This window comes from Clarias gariepinus, chromosome 25 (genome assembly GCF_024256425.1).
Source record: "Clarias gariepinus isolate MV-2021 ecotype Netherlands chromosome 25, CGAR_prim_01v2, whole genome shotgun sequence".
Lineage (NCBI taxonomy): Eukaryota > Metazoa > Chordata > Actinopteri > Siluriformes > Clariidae > Clarias > Clarias gariepinus.
The window spans coordinates 12,669,406-12,682,539 of NC_071124.1; the positions used below are offsets into that span (position 1 = coordinate 12,669,406).

Below are 13,134 nucleotides of genomic sequence, written 5' to 3' on the forward strand. Positions count from 1 at the left end.
AGTGTTTGACTGATAGCACTTAGTTAGTAACCTAGTAACCCAGTGTAAGGATCTATCGAATGATGGAAACTACAAAGCACTTTTGTAAATCGCTTTGGATAAGAGCGTCTGCCAAATGTTTAAATGTAAATGGTAACAACAATACAACAATACAACAATAGGGTTGAAGCTAAGTCTTTTCTCCTGACACTTTTTCCTTCATTGTGATTAATTTCCTAACCTCCACAGTCCCAGGCCTACTTTCCATTAAGTACCAGATGTTCCGAGACTATTCTGAAGGCAAAACCTCCACACAAAGGCAGTATGGACTGATGATGTTTTTTCCAGCAACACTATAACAGTTTGCTAGACAAATATCCCCATTTATTTTACAGCCATTTTAATGAATCACTGAGCATTGTTTTAGACTGCTTCAAATTTGCTTTCATTGTTTCTGTCCCAAAAAGACAATATAACCTGTCTCAAGAACTAAAGACCTGTTGTACTTATCGTATTTACAATAAACATTGCACAACACAGTTCCTCAAAGCTATCAACTGTGCAAAAGTGCGAAAGTTATTGGATCCATCATAACATTGTCACTCAACAATTTATCCCTTACTCCAGAGCAGTGAACTAGGCTACAAAAATTGCTATTAATCCCACTTCTTCATGATCACCTACTGTACATCAGTCAGTGATGATCATAGGTGAAGCATTTGGCTGGAGCAGCATCATTTAAGTCTGAAAAATGATTCTTAATGTGTAAATCACAGTCTCTTAAGGTCATGGTAGTTATCCACCTCGTACAGTCAGCTGCAAGTCCAATTCAATTGGTTGATGTCAGTATTAAGCAGCTTCATCTTACTCATGCAAACATCTTTGTAACACAGTTGCAGGTGACCAGTGAGACAGGACCTTGCACTTACCATTCTGTCTTGCCAAGATATACCCAGGAGGATCTATAAATCTTCTCTACTGTCTGGTGTACAAAGTCCATGACTCACTTACAGCAGTAAGCTGATGACAAAGGTTTGGTACAATGACCTCTTAGTTTTAAAGGTCCTACACATTATATTTTTCATTAAATGTTATTATGATCTTTAGGGTCCTAATGAAAAGTTTGTATTATACGTTAATTAAAAATTCAAAAGGATTGTGTAAAAAAAACACTACTTTTACCTGGTAAAAACTAGCTCTGTTCTCAGCAACCTGTTTCAGTACATGCTAATTTAAATGCTCATGACCTCTGCTGAGTTTTCCGACTACGTACACAGTTTACAACTAGACAATCACCTCAATGCATTGTTTATTATAAACGGGCGATTAGGGATTATATAGAGACGGATGTACACAGAGAAGAAGCCATAACCATGTTGTATGAGAGTGTAAGTTAACTTACACTCCGCATTCATCGTGATTATTAGAAAAGGCGATCTGCAAAGAGTCATAGTAAAATAAATCACACTCACCGAGCCTGGTGAAGATGAAGCAGGAACACGAAGCGTTAGTACAGATCCGATTTTTAGGAGCAGCTTCCTAGTAAAACCTGCTTTATATTGACCCGCGTTTATAAAGCAGTCTGGTGAAAAATGATTATCGCAAACATGAACGCATTTGGGTAAATCGGCGGGGACGTTAGCTTTAAAAACTAAATTCAGCCACTGCGTCCTCAGCAGCTCAGATACCTAACCCTAGGTAGGTACCCTAGGTCACTAACCCTAGGTAGTGAATGACGACTGCTGTGTTCGCTATTACACCCAACAACTGTACACAACACTCGCTTAGGCGCCATTTTGCTCCAGCGGCGAAAAACAATGGCCGACAGCTTCTTCTCACTCGGGTCTTTGCTAAAACACCAGTGTCAATCAACTTGTGTAGGAGCGGCCTCTGTCGGTTTGGCGTCACATCGACAGGCTTTTGCGATTGGCCTGATTTCAGAAGGGGGATGTTACTGTAATAAACGAAAAGAAAACCACTGGGCGGCTCTTTATCATCGTAGAGTGGTTGTGTACGCACTCTCCTAACACACAGTTTAGTCCAAACTGCTTAAAATAGTGCATGTAGTGCTGTATGACCCCTTTAACCATCAGCTTAGGGCTGTTCCACACTCAAGTTGTAAGACAGAAAAGTGATGCAGCTGGATACTCAGTCATCTTGTTGATCTCAGAAAGAGGCTTTCAGTAATGGTCGACACAAGAAGTTAGGTTAAATGATGAATGGAATCAAGTTTGTAGTCATGGATGGTGTTCGAGCTGTTGGTTAGTGGTCCAGCAGTGACCGGCATTCTTGTTGTGTTGCAACTGCTGTTTTGTTAGGCCAGGCAAGGTTAAAACGCCTGCCATCTGATCACGTACACAGACAGATTTCCTCTGTCCCAGTCCCGTGCTTCAGGAACAGAGCAAAGATCCCAAAAGTGTTGGAGTCAGCAGGCAGCCTTGTTTGACACCATTACGAATACTGAGAAGCTGCTGATAAACTGCCAAATCAGAATAAAAAAGCATAATTTAACCACTTCATTACGATTAAAATTAATTTTCAATTGAAATGAAATGCGTGGTTTAAAGCTTTGATAATCCATTTAATAGCAAAAATATCAGCCATGTAAACATTGTGTGCGATCTTCTCTCGTTGTATTAAATATATTCTTTCTATGCATGTTTGCTCCATGTGGGGATAATATTATGTGATATTGCCAATTCCAGGAAGGAAGTTTAGTGTTCTTGATGTGTTGTACTGTAAAGATCCTCATGCACTTTTATTTGCAGAAGCAGTCTGTGTTTCTGAGATTGCTACTTAATTATAAACAACACTAGAAATGCAAAGCTTGTCACCATGAAAATGTAGGTGTTCATCTTGGGCATTTTCTTCAAGTGAATGAATTAGAGGAGGATTTGAAAAATCTAATTGGCTTTAAACCCTGGCCAATACAAAAACAGGAGAAGGGGGGAAAAAAAGCCTGGAGATCCATTTGACTGGATGTACTGTAATGTACAATGACTAAAACGTCACTTGCATGGTCCCAAATAGACTACCATGGATATTTTGGTGGCTGAATAAAAAGTGTGAAACTAAGCGTAGACCCTCGATTTTTGGCCAAAAACATATTACCCACTTCTGTTAACCAATTAGATCACCAGTCATGATAGTCAATCTAATATATCGGAAATTGGACTACAGTATCTGTGGAATGTTTCAAATATTTCATTATAAACATACTGTATGTACATGATTTGAACAGATTTTATGCCAATTTTGCACAATAAAATGTATGTATGCATCATAAATCTGTTTAATATACTATTTATTACAAATATAGAAATTCTATTCTTTTATTTTTATTCTTTTTATCTCTTTCTCAAACATTTTTGGGTCTAGGTTAGATTCCTGATTGATGGTGAATGTGTGAGATATTACTGACTAACTGTAGTAATGCCTAAATCAACAGACTTCTGGCTGCAATCCTGCAGCCCTTGGTTTCCTTTTACAGCAGGTGGCAGAAGCAAGGACATAAACAGCCTCAATATGGATTCAGTGTCACAGCCTGTCACAAGAGCAAGGGCACAGCAGACACAAACATCAATGTAAAATGCCGAGGAAAGCTACTTATGGCATGAACTCTTCTGGGTATTCTTAAATCAATTAAATATGGATGTCTTTGGGAGGAGGTGGAATTGGCTTTTCTATGTACATGGGAAAGAAATTTACACTCGATTTAAGACTGACTTACGACATTTAATGCCTCTTGTGCCTTCTAGCATGTGTTACTGGTTTAACATTTTAGTGTTTGGATGAAATAATTTATTAATTATACTTTTAAGTATATTTTCATTATATAGTCAAAAGCAAATGTGTGGAAACAGTAAGCATAGTAGCATGCAGGTGTTGCATGGGAAATCGGCACAGACCCAAACTACCCTTCCTTCAGTCACCATTCCTTAATCAGTGGCTAAATACAGTAAAAACCCACATATGAACACATGTACTGTAATATGTTAACCTTTAATTATAACCGTTTTTTTATTCCATCCGCCTAGAAATCATTAATCTTAACTAAATGAAGAGCTTATGAACCGCTAGATAAGTTGATGTGTTAGATCAGGAAAACACAAAATTATACAAGCTGCTCAGGATTTGGAATCTGTACTCTGCAACTTTGTCTTTCTGTTCCTGTAAAACAATCATATGCATTTGAGTGCAGATAAGCAGATAAGGAAAAAGAAATGTATGTACCATACACAGCAGCAAAAATCCTAATAATAACAATAATAGTAATAATCTGTCACACCATACTGTATACAAAGTATACAAAGTAACAACAAAAAATCTAAACCTTTTAATATAAGAAAATTAGGGAGCACGGAGAGAAAAAATGGGTAGTGTGAAAGGCATTTAGAAATGTTGATGAAGGTTTTAAAGTGTAGCATAACCAGTTATGTTTCCTTTCTGTTAAACCCTTTTGTGGGTTTTCATTCTTAATCCACTTGCATCCATATTTCTGGCTTCTCTCTGTTTGAAGCTTGGTACAGGATAACTAATCCCTGTCTTGCAGTATCTGGTACTGTAGTTCTGTGGAGCTCTCAAATCTCTTGCGATCTCATTTTCAGGTCTGGTAGAGGGGCACGACTCTCCTGATCTTCTGTCTGCAAACTGGACATGCTGGCTGAGGTAGTGCCTCATAGCAGCTGTAGCAACAGCACACATGTCCACAGTTCAGCAACACACAGCATTTTGGGTTAGTCAAACAAATTACACATGCATTTTGAATGTCCTCATACTCCTCCCTTAACCTTTCGAACTCCTTCTTCATCCTCTCTTTTTTCCATTTCCTTTGGATCTGTCTGTAATAGCCAAGCCCTGCCCACAGGACCAGGGCAACGCCCACCATTGCAAACGTGCCTGCCAGGACCCACGAGCAAGATGCCTGTTTTTCCTGATCAAGCTGAAGAGACATAAAGTCAGTTGTGGTTAGGAAGTATGTGGAACCATCACTAGGGGGGCGGAGTTTAAGCAAGCTGTCTGAATCGAGGATGAGCTCCCCAGCAGCGGTGAGGGACACGCCCACCCTCAGCATTTCTTCTGTCTCGAGCTGGCCTTTGCTTTTTTCGCCACTCAAATACTGGTTGAGCAGGTCACCAAAGCCGTAGCTTGCCATGTGGAACTTCTCATGCACCGTTTCCATCTCAGGACCACGGGCCTCCAGTGGACGAAGGACACGCACCCGTGCTCCGTCTGCTCCCACCAGAGCGAAAGGTACACTGCTCACACGCTCGTGCAGCACACGCTCATCATCTATCCTGCAAGGGAGAAGAAAATAAAATCACAATTAAAAAAAAAAGAATGTGTGCGCCATTCTAATGCATGGGAAAGTGTGTAGGTTTGGGACAGTCACCAAGACAACTTTGTATACAAAGTTGAAAATGTGTGTGGGAAAGCCTCAGCAGAAATGACTAAATATCTCAAATAGTTCTGATGCTTCGGTCTGTGCATCTTGCTGGAAAAAGCCAAGAAGAGATCAAATTTTTTCACTAATAGCTGTCAGGTGTAAGAATGTGTACTGATAACACTGCAATAACAGTATTAACTTGCAATGACTGTATCTAAATGTAATATGAAGCAATTTGGAAAGCCTTAGCCACCCATGAAGTTAAGGACATTACTGTGAAAATGTATTTGGCACCTAAATGTACTAACTGGATGTCTCTTTTTTAGAGCAACAACAGTAATGGATCCCTCTGTTAACTACATGGTGAGTGATGAGTCTTTGACATGGTTGTTGAGGAATGTAAGCCCACTGTATGCAAAAGTGCTGTTATTCAACATCACTGGAGGGTTTTCACAAGCTTGAACCGTGTAAGGTTTTCCCCACAGCATCCCAATTGGGGTCAAGTCAGGTCTAGGACACTCAAATGTCTACATTAGCTATGTTTACATGAACAGTTTTTATATTTATATTCTTTCCATTCCATTATCTCCCATGCTCAGTCTCAGTGTGCGCACATATACTGTTAACTTTAACACTGTGACCAGGTGTGTGCGTGTCTATTGGTTAACTGCTGTGTGTGTGTGTGTGTGTGTGTGTGTCATTTCACACAGTAGGCAATTAAGAAGTTGATGGCTAATATTTTATAATGAACGAATTGTCTACGGTTTACACCACCCCTTTCATTTCAATTAGAAATTAATTCTGATCAGGTCAGATTGCCGGTTTGTTGCCACTGAGGTGTTTACATGATGCGGTTGTATTCAATTTATATTTTATATATATATTTAACAGCATACACCACTGCTGGACAGAAGATATGTAGATAGTCTGGTACTAAACTTACATAAGTAGAGAAATGGACAATGCAAAAATCAGCACAGTCTCACCAAGCGTGTGCAAAACTCTTCCACACCACTTTATGCTCCCGGAGGAGCAATTTCTGAATAACACCAACAGTTCCTTCCTTGAATTGACTGCTCAGGGGCTTCTGCACGGGCTGCACTGTGCCTGCAGAGACGGGGGAACAGACAGACAGAAGCGGGAGTGTTCGTAAATGGCCCAAATTTATGTGTATAAACAGGGACCTACAGGATTTTGCTCAGGTTCTGTTTTGGGAACATTACATTCTAATATTTCAATTTTGGGGGCAGTACATTGGAGTTAGATTGTGTAGTACACAACAGTAAGGAGATACAGTATAATAAGCTGAAAGTCATTAACATCAATAGCACGTTGAGCACATACTTGAGTGACATACTCAGCTTATCATCAAAATCTACATGGTTTAAAACATTTACATTCAACATTTACATACAATATACTGTATTACATTTAGAGCAAACTTAGGAAAACCCAGTCAGTAAGATTCTCTGTATGGTCCATCTTTAAGGAATAAAAACAATAACCACCTTCAATCACTACATACGGCAGACACTTCCCGGGTGTGGAATTTAGAAGATCCATGAGATCTTCATTTAAAGCCAAATGAGGAGCCTCCTGAAACCACAAATCCATGTATAACATAAATATGTTTTTACATATTTAGAATTTTTTACAAACACAAAACTGATTCCTACAATATAATAAATAAGTAAAACTAACTAAATTTTAAATTAAATTTTATTTGTCACATACACAACTGAAATTCTTTTATGACTGTCTATAACCTAAAAAAATAGAAAAGAATATTTACTAAAAATACAATTAAGCTAAAGATAGAATTTGCAAAAAAGTTTTAACTTGAAATTATGTTTACAAAATAAAATTGAATTAAAGACAAAAATTAGTTACTTAGTAACAAAATGTATACTTTAGTTATAAAACTCTGTTAGAGTAATTTTAATATGTATAAAATAAAAATAAATTGTTGCATATTTGTTACACTTAAATATTTGAGATTGTCAAACAAATAACATTTCACAAAGATACCATGAGCAAATACAAATGATGATTTTACTCAGAAACATGCTGTCACAACCTACCTGTCCCTATGCCCCCCCCCCCCCCCCCCCCCCAAAAAAAAACAACAACACGTTAATTTGGGAAATATTCTATGAACCGATGACTAACACAGGATTTCATAAAAAGAACATCATACCAGCAGTTAAACATGGTGGTGGTAGTGTGATGGTATGGTGCTGCTCTGCCTTATCCCTGTTTGTTTTCCTTAGCAACTCTAGATCTAAGCACCTGCGCCATCACCGCCTGGTGCAACATACAACCTGTGTGCCTTTTGAGCATTTTTGACCTCCAAAAAGCCGGAATTCTTATGAGACACAATGTGATGTTACTTCCTGAGCCCATGACATGCACAGTGAAAATTGTTCAGCTAAATGAGATCTACATGTGTACCAAATTTGACATGTATATGGATAGGTTTGTATAAGCTATGCAGGAAAGTCTCCTGTGAAGAACCAGGGCCACGCCCAGGACCCAGACTCTAATCCTAATGGCAGCAGATTCCAACCTGTGTGCTGACTTTTTGACGCCCCAGAAAGACAGTGGGCACAGTGCGGACATGCATTTAAGACACTTAATGTGATGTCACTCAATATGAAGTCACACAAAGTTATTAACCACTTTTCGGTATAAGTTTAAGGCATCATCCCAGCTGACCCGTTTGAGATATCAAAAACACTTTTTTGCATCCGTAATGTCTTTAGATCACATAGGCTCAGTTTGGTTGCGATCGTATAAATTTCCAAGAAGAAGAATATCAAATTCTATTGGGTGCGGTTTGACCAAAAATAACTCATGTCCTGTTGAGCCCATGACATGCTATGCAAAAGTTGTTTAGCTCAATGAGCTCTAAATATGTACCAGGTTTCGCATGTATGTGTAGTGGTAGTGTGATGGTCTGGGGCTGCTTTCCAGCTTCAGGGCCTAGATGACTTGCCATAATTGATGGAATAATGAATTCTGCACTCTGTCGAAAAAATCCTGAAGAAAAATGTCCAACCAGTTATTAGGTTTCTGGGGCAATTCCTTACATAAACCTTTTTTTCACCTAAATAAATAAAACTGTATTTTGTATTTATCTTACCATTTGTTTAATGATCTGAATCATTTAAGTGTGATAAAAAAATAAAATAGAATAAAACAGGCAATTTAACTGAAGTTTTAAAAATAAACGAAGTTTTTTTTTTTTGTAGTTTGTAAAAAAAATTAAAAAGTGCCCCTATTATGCCATTTTAAAGGTTGCTTATATTGCTTTATGAGTCTCTTAAAACAGGTTTACATGTATGCAAGGTCAAAAAACACTTTGGTTTTCTCCAAATATAGATTTAATTTTACACCAATTCTAAATGATTTGTAAATAACTCGTGTGATGGAGTTCGAAGAATCAGTCTGTCTAAACCCCTCCTTTGCGTGAGCCCTCCCTGCTGTGATTGGTCTACCGCTACAGCGTGTCGGAAGACGAAACGCCCATTACCATAACTGAACAACAGCTCTGGAGACCCTTCAATACATAGGGTAAAATCGACACCATCTTTTCTATCAATTCGAGCCGGAGTCTGACGATGAAATGGCTGAAGTGGCACATCGACAAGAAACTGTTTCACAACCGGAGGAGCAGGATGTTTCACAGCGCAGGATACAGCATCTTCTTAACATGATGTAAAGTTAATCCATGTGGAAATTGTACTGTTTGTGGGCAGGTAAGTTGTTTGCGACATAGAACGTGGGCGGACATTATGCAAATATGTTACTTAGTGACGTGGATCCGTAACAGAAAAAGATTTGAATTGCTAACGACTCGTTTAGGCGAATGTGAGCCGACTCTTTTTTTTAATAGACAAAAACTTTATTTATTGTGCACTGTTGGCGTCACAACTTTGCACATAGTTTATGTTCACATACAGCTACATGACACACTGCATGAAAGATAATATTTGAAAACGCATAAAAGGGGCACTTCAAAAATGTTATAAAATATATATTATATTTATTTACTTATATATTTAATAGGTTTGAATCTAAAAAAAGTACATTTAAGTTTCATTTCACAGTTTAAACCACAATTGCAATATGTTTCCAATTAATCTATTATTAATACTATTTTCCTATCAAATTGTGCAGCCCCACATAAAATTACAAAATGTGTGTTTCATCAGCTGAATAAATTAATTAAACAGCACCTTGTAAAATAAAAGGTAACTGAAGTAAACAGGATGGTCCTTACATTGAGTTTGTCCACAACTTTGCGCTTCTTTCTGTATATATAATAGAAGAAGCTTGAGAAAGCGATGCTGGAACCTAAAACCACTGCCTCCACAGACCCGAAAGAAAATTCCTCCATCTTCTCCTTTTCTTAATAAATCCTCACAAAATGTGTGCTGGACTTGTGTAAAAAAAAAAAAAAAGACAATAAACGTGATAATAGAGACTGATTACTGTCTAGTAATCTTTAATTAATTTAAATATAATACATCTAGTTACATGACCTTCTGATCATCTGACTATATGTGCAAATGAAGCAAAATATCAAAACAGTTTATTTAGTCATGCTTTCCAACTCACTGTTTTTTTAATGATGTTGAATGAATTTGGTACGGTACCATAAATCAAGCATGAGCATGACTTTAAACATAAATACTGACATGGGTGTCCAAGTAAAGCCTGAAAAGTCAGGTGGGCCAACCACTAAATCAAACAATGCAGTAGAGTTAACAGTATTTGTTTAAATACAGTTCTGGACACGGCCATGTATTCTTTTTGTGTGCTTTAAGCTGTTTTCCTCTCTTTTAATAAATAATTCGATGTTAGAAAGACAGTCATGTATGGAACATTTTAACCTTTTTTTAAATTATAAACAAATATGCAAAAGGATTTACAACGTCTTGTGCAATGTGGATCCTCAAATTAGTGGACCAAAATTTTCTATAAAATGATTCCATAATATATACATATTTATGTATTTGTGATCCTTATTACATACTGTTGGATTCGCCAACTAAAGGGACAGAGTTGTTGATAAAATTAGACCAGTATTAGTTAAAAAGACAGATCATGTCAAACAGTTTTGAGTTATTCCGGTCTGTCCATAGTCAATATGACAGCAGAGGTAGCATTCCCTGACTAGCACCATCACTGACAGTGACTGCTGCATTTTAATCTCAAGGACAAATGAAAGGGAAAACACACGCAATCACCACAGTGACACGATAAAAACAGATCCATTGGTTGGCCACAAAAAAAAAAACAATATATCGATAATAACGTAATTTCAATATCAGTAACGAATTTGCAATAGAGCTAATGAGAAACACTTCATACCGGAAAAAAAGTCCTCTTCGCGTTCTTCTTCTTGAGCTTTAACTGGCGGTTAGCATCCAGCGAGTTGCATTAGCGCCATCTTCTGGTCTTGCACTTCCTCATCTTCCGTTTACTTTGATGCCTAATTTATAGTCCCGTTGCTCCTAAAGATGGGGGGACAGTAAGTACGTTCTTCCTATGCCTCCATTTCTATTCTCTAAAATAATTTTCAGTGTCCTCAACCTTCCCAAATTCCCTTTAGATGTGCCATCACTTCCTCCCTTTCTTGCATGTATTGATGGTGTACTGTTTAGGTTCACGTGACCTTTTTTGGTGGTGTTATTCATTTTGATATGGTACTGTGCCTATCTGTGGGTAGTTTAAATTATCTGCAAACAACTCTACACAATCATTGACAATCATAAGACATTTACTGGGTCAGCTGCCGTATCGCTTTTTATTTTCCTTAGCAACTCTTGTCTAAGCATCTGCACCATCGCCGCCCGGTGCAACATACAGTACAACCCGGGTTCCTTTTGAGCATTTTTGTCCTTCAAAAAGCCAGAATTCTTATGATTACAAGTGTACAAGAATTATCTATGCAGCAAAATATTGTCCTAATAGCAGAAGATTTCAAATCTGTGTGCTCATTTTCAGGAATTTCTTCTGCATGTTAAAAAGCCCAAGTGCCAGAATGCTGGAAAATACATCCCTAGCTCTACGTCCAATTAAATTGATCCAGTAGTTGGTCATCAAATAGTTCTGCTAAATTTCACCTGCTTCACCTTGGATCACACACACTGTGGAGGTTTTCGCTGCGCATTACACTCTTACTGCCTGGGCTTGTGCTATATCCTCATGAGACCTGAAAAAAAAAAAGGTTTTCATATTTAATTTTTTTGATATAACATAAGTCTTTGAGATGTCAGAAACATGTCTTACAGATTTTTTTTTTTCAAAACTGTCATTTATTTATTAGTTATAACATGTCCCTCGTAATGGACACTGGGTCTTGCTTTGTCGATAGAAGTACTGTACAATGAATTTTAGTTCTATTTAGTAATATAATTACATAACTATATTATATATTATAATAATATAATTGTCGAGTTATCTGGGAATTTGCACATCAGCCTCTGCTTCAAACTCGAAAAAAACCATAGCCAACTACAGGGGACGCGGGAATCAACTCTGGAATCACTTTTAATTCTTGTGTCTGACAGCTTTGTAGGTTACACAACAATTGTTCAAAATAGATTTGACTAAGTGAGGGAGAGAGCAAGGTCGATAACCTTAAATGAAAACCAGAAAAAAGGGTACATCACTATTCCTGGTAAATAACAGTTAAATCACTACTTCTAAAACACACCAGTTAAATATAATTGAAACACATACACCAACAAAATTATTTAACTAAGCTTTTAACACAACTAACACATACTGTTCTATTAATCCTTTAAAGGACATGTAATACACAACATCATATTACATTTTTTGTGAATACATTAAAAACTTAAACAACAATCACAGCATAAGTTACCCTTTATCTTGTAATGAGCACTATAGTGATTTAATTAAATATCAAGTAACTCAATCAAGATTCAAGTGATCAGTCCTTCGTATAAGTAAAGAGCGGTATTATCATACCATCAGTGTCCCTGGGATGATCAGAAGCCGATGCGCTTCCCTGTCTCACGTGTTACTGACTGCAGTCTCTTACACACAAGTTTTTATACACAGACCCTATACTGTTACATCATAGTTACATCATAGTAGATACTGTGATGTAGCAATTCTCTGTCGCAGATGGTGCTTGTATGCTGAGTCTTTTACTTATTTAACTTTACAATAATAAGTAATATAGTTGGAAGCAACAATGAGCGGGCCCAAGCACCCTGCGCCATCACCACCCGGGCAAAGCTATAATGTCACTCAAAGTGATGTCAATGTGATCTCACTCAGTATGATGTTCCACAGAAGGTTCTTAGCCACTTTTTGGTGTATGTTTAAGGCATCAGCACAGCTGACCAGTTTGAGATATCAAAAATTTGCATCCTCAATGTCTTTAGATCACATAGGCCCGGTTCATGTGTTGATTGCATAATTCCCTAGGAAGGGTGTATTGAATTCCTTTTTGTGTGTTTTGGCAGAAAAAATAACTGACTTCCTGTTGAATTGAGCCCATGACATGCAATTTGAAATTAGTTTAGCTCAATGAGCTGTCATTCGTGCAAGTGTGTATGAGCTCTGCAGCAAAATCTCGTGTGAGGGCCAGGAGCCACGCCCGGGACCCAGTCTTTCTGCCATCCTAGTGGCAGCAGATTTTAATGTCTGCCAATTTTTGTAAGTTTTTGAACATGTTGATACCCCCAATAATCCCAAAATGGTGAAAAAAAAATCCTAGGAAAAGCATA

At 37.7% G+C, this 13,134-nt stretch overlaps 1 protein-coding gene across 1 annotated transcript; it reads right to left on the reverse strand.

Annotated features, from left to right (window-relative positions):
• Window positions 1–4,302: 4,302 nt before the first annotated feature.
• On the reverse strand, window positions 4,303–12,410 carry mul1a (mitochondrial E3 ubiquitin protein ligase 1a). Its single transcript, XM_053486199.1, has 7 exons — window positions 12,368–12,410; window positions 11,506–11,585; window positions 10,742–10,884; window positions 9,648–9,806; window positions 6,874–6,961; window positions 6,352–6,472; window positions 4,303–5,276 (listed from the first exon to the last, which is right to left on the reverse strand). Exons 4-7 carry the CDS (start codon window positions 9,762–9,764, stop codon window positions 4,583–4,585), a joined length of 1,020 nt encoding a protein of 339 aa, XP_053342174.1. The 5' UTR covers window positions 9,765–9,806; window positions 10,742–10,884; window positions 11,506–11,585; window positions 12,368–12,410; the 3' UTR covers window positions 4,303–4,582.
• Between the last annotated feature and the right edge of the window lie 724 nt (window positions 12,411–13,134).

Bases quoted from the DNA above. Each gene is read 5' to 3' on its own strand.
- mul1a (XM_053486199.1), bottom strand. From the start codon at position 9,764: ATGGAGGAATTTTCTTTCGGGTCTGTGGAGGCAGTGGTTTTAGGTTCC. The intron at 6,473-6,873 runs GTGGTTATTGTT...CCGTCTCTGCAG, and splicing joins GCCGTATGTAGTGATTGAAG to GCACAGTGCAGCCCGTGCAG. The intron at 5,277-6,351 runs GTGAGACTGTGC...TCTCCCTTGCAG, and splicing joins AAGAGTTTTGCACACGCTTG to GATAGATGATGAGCGTGTGC.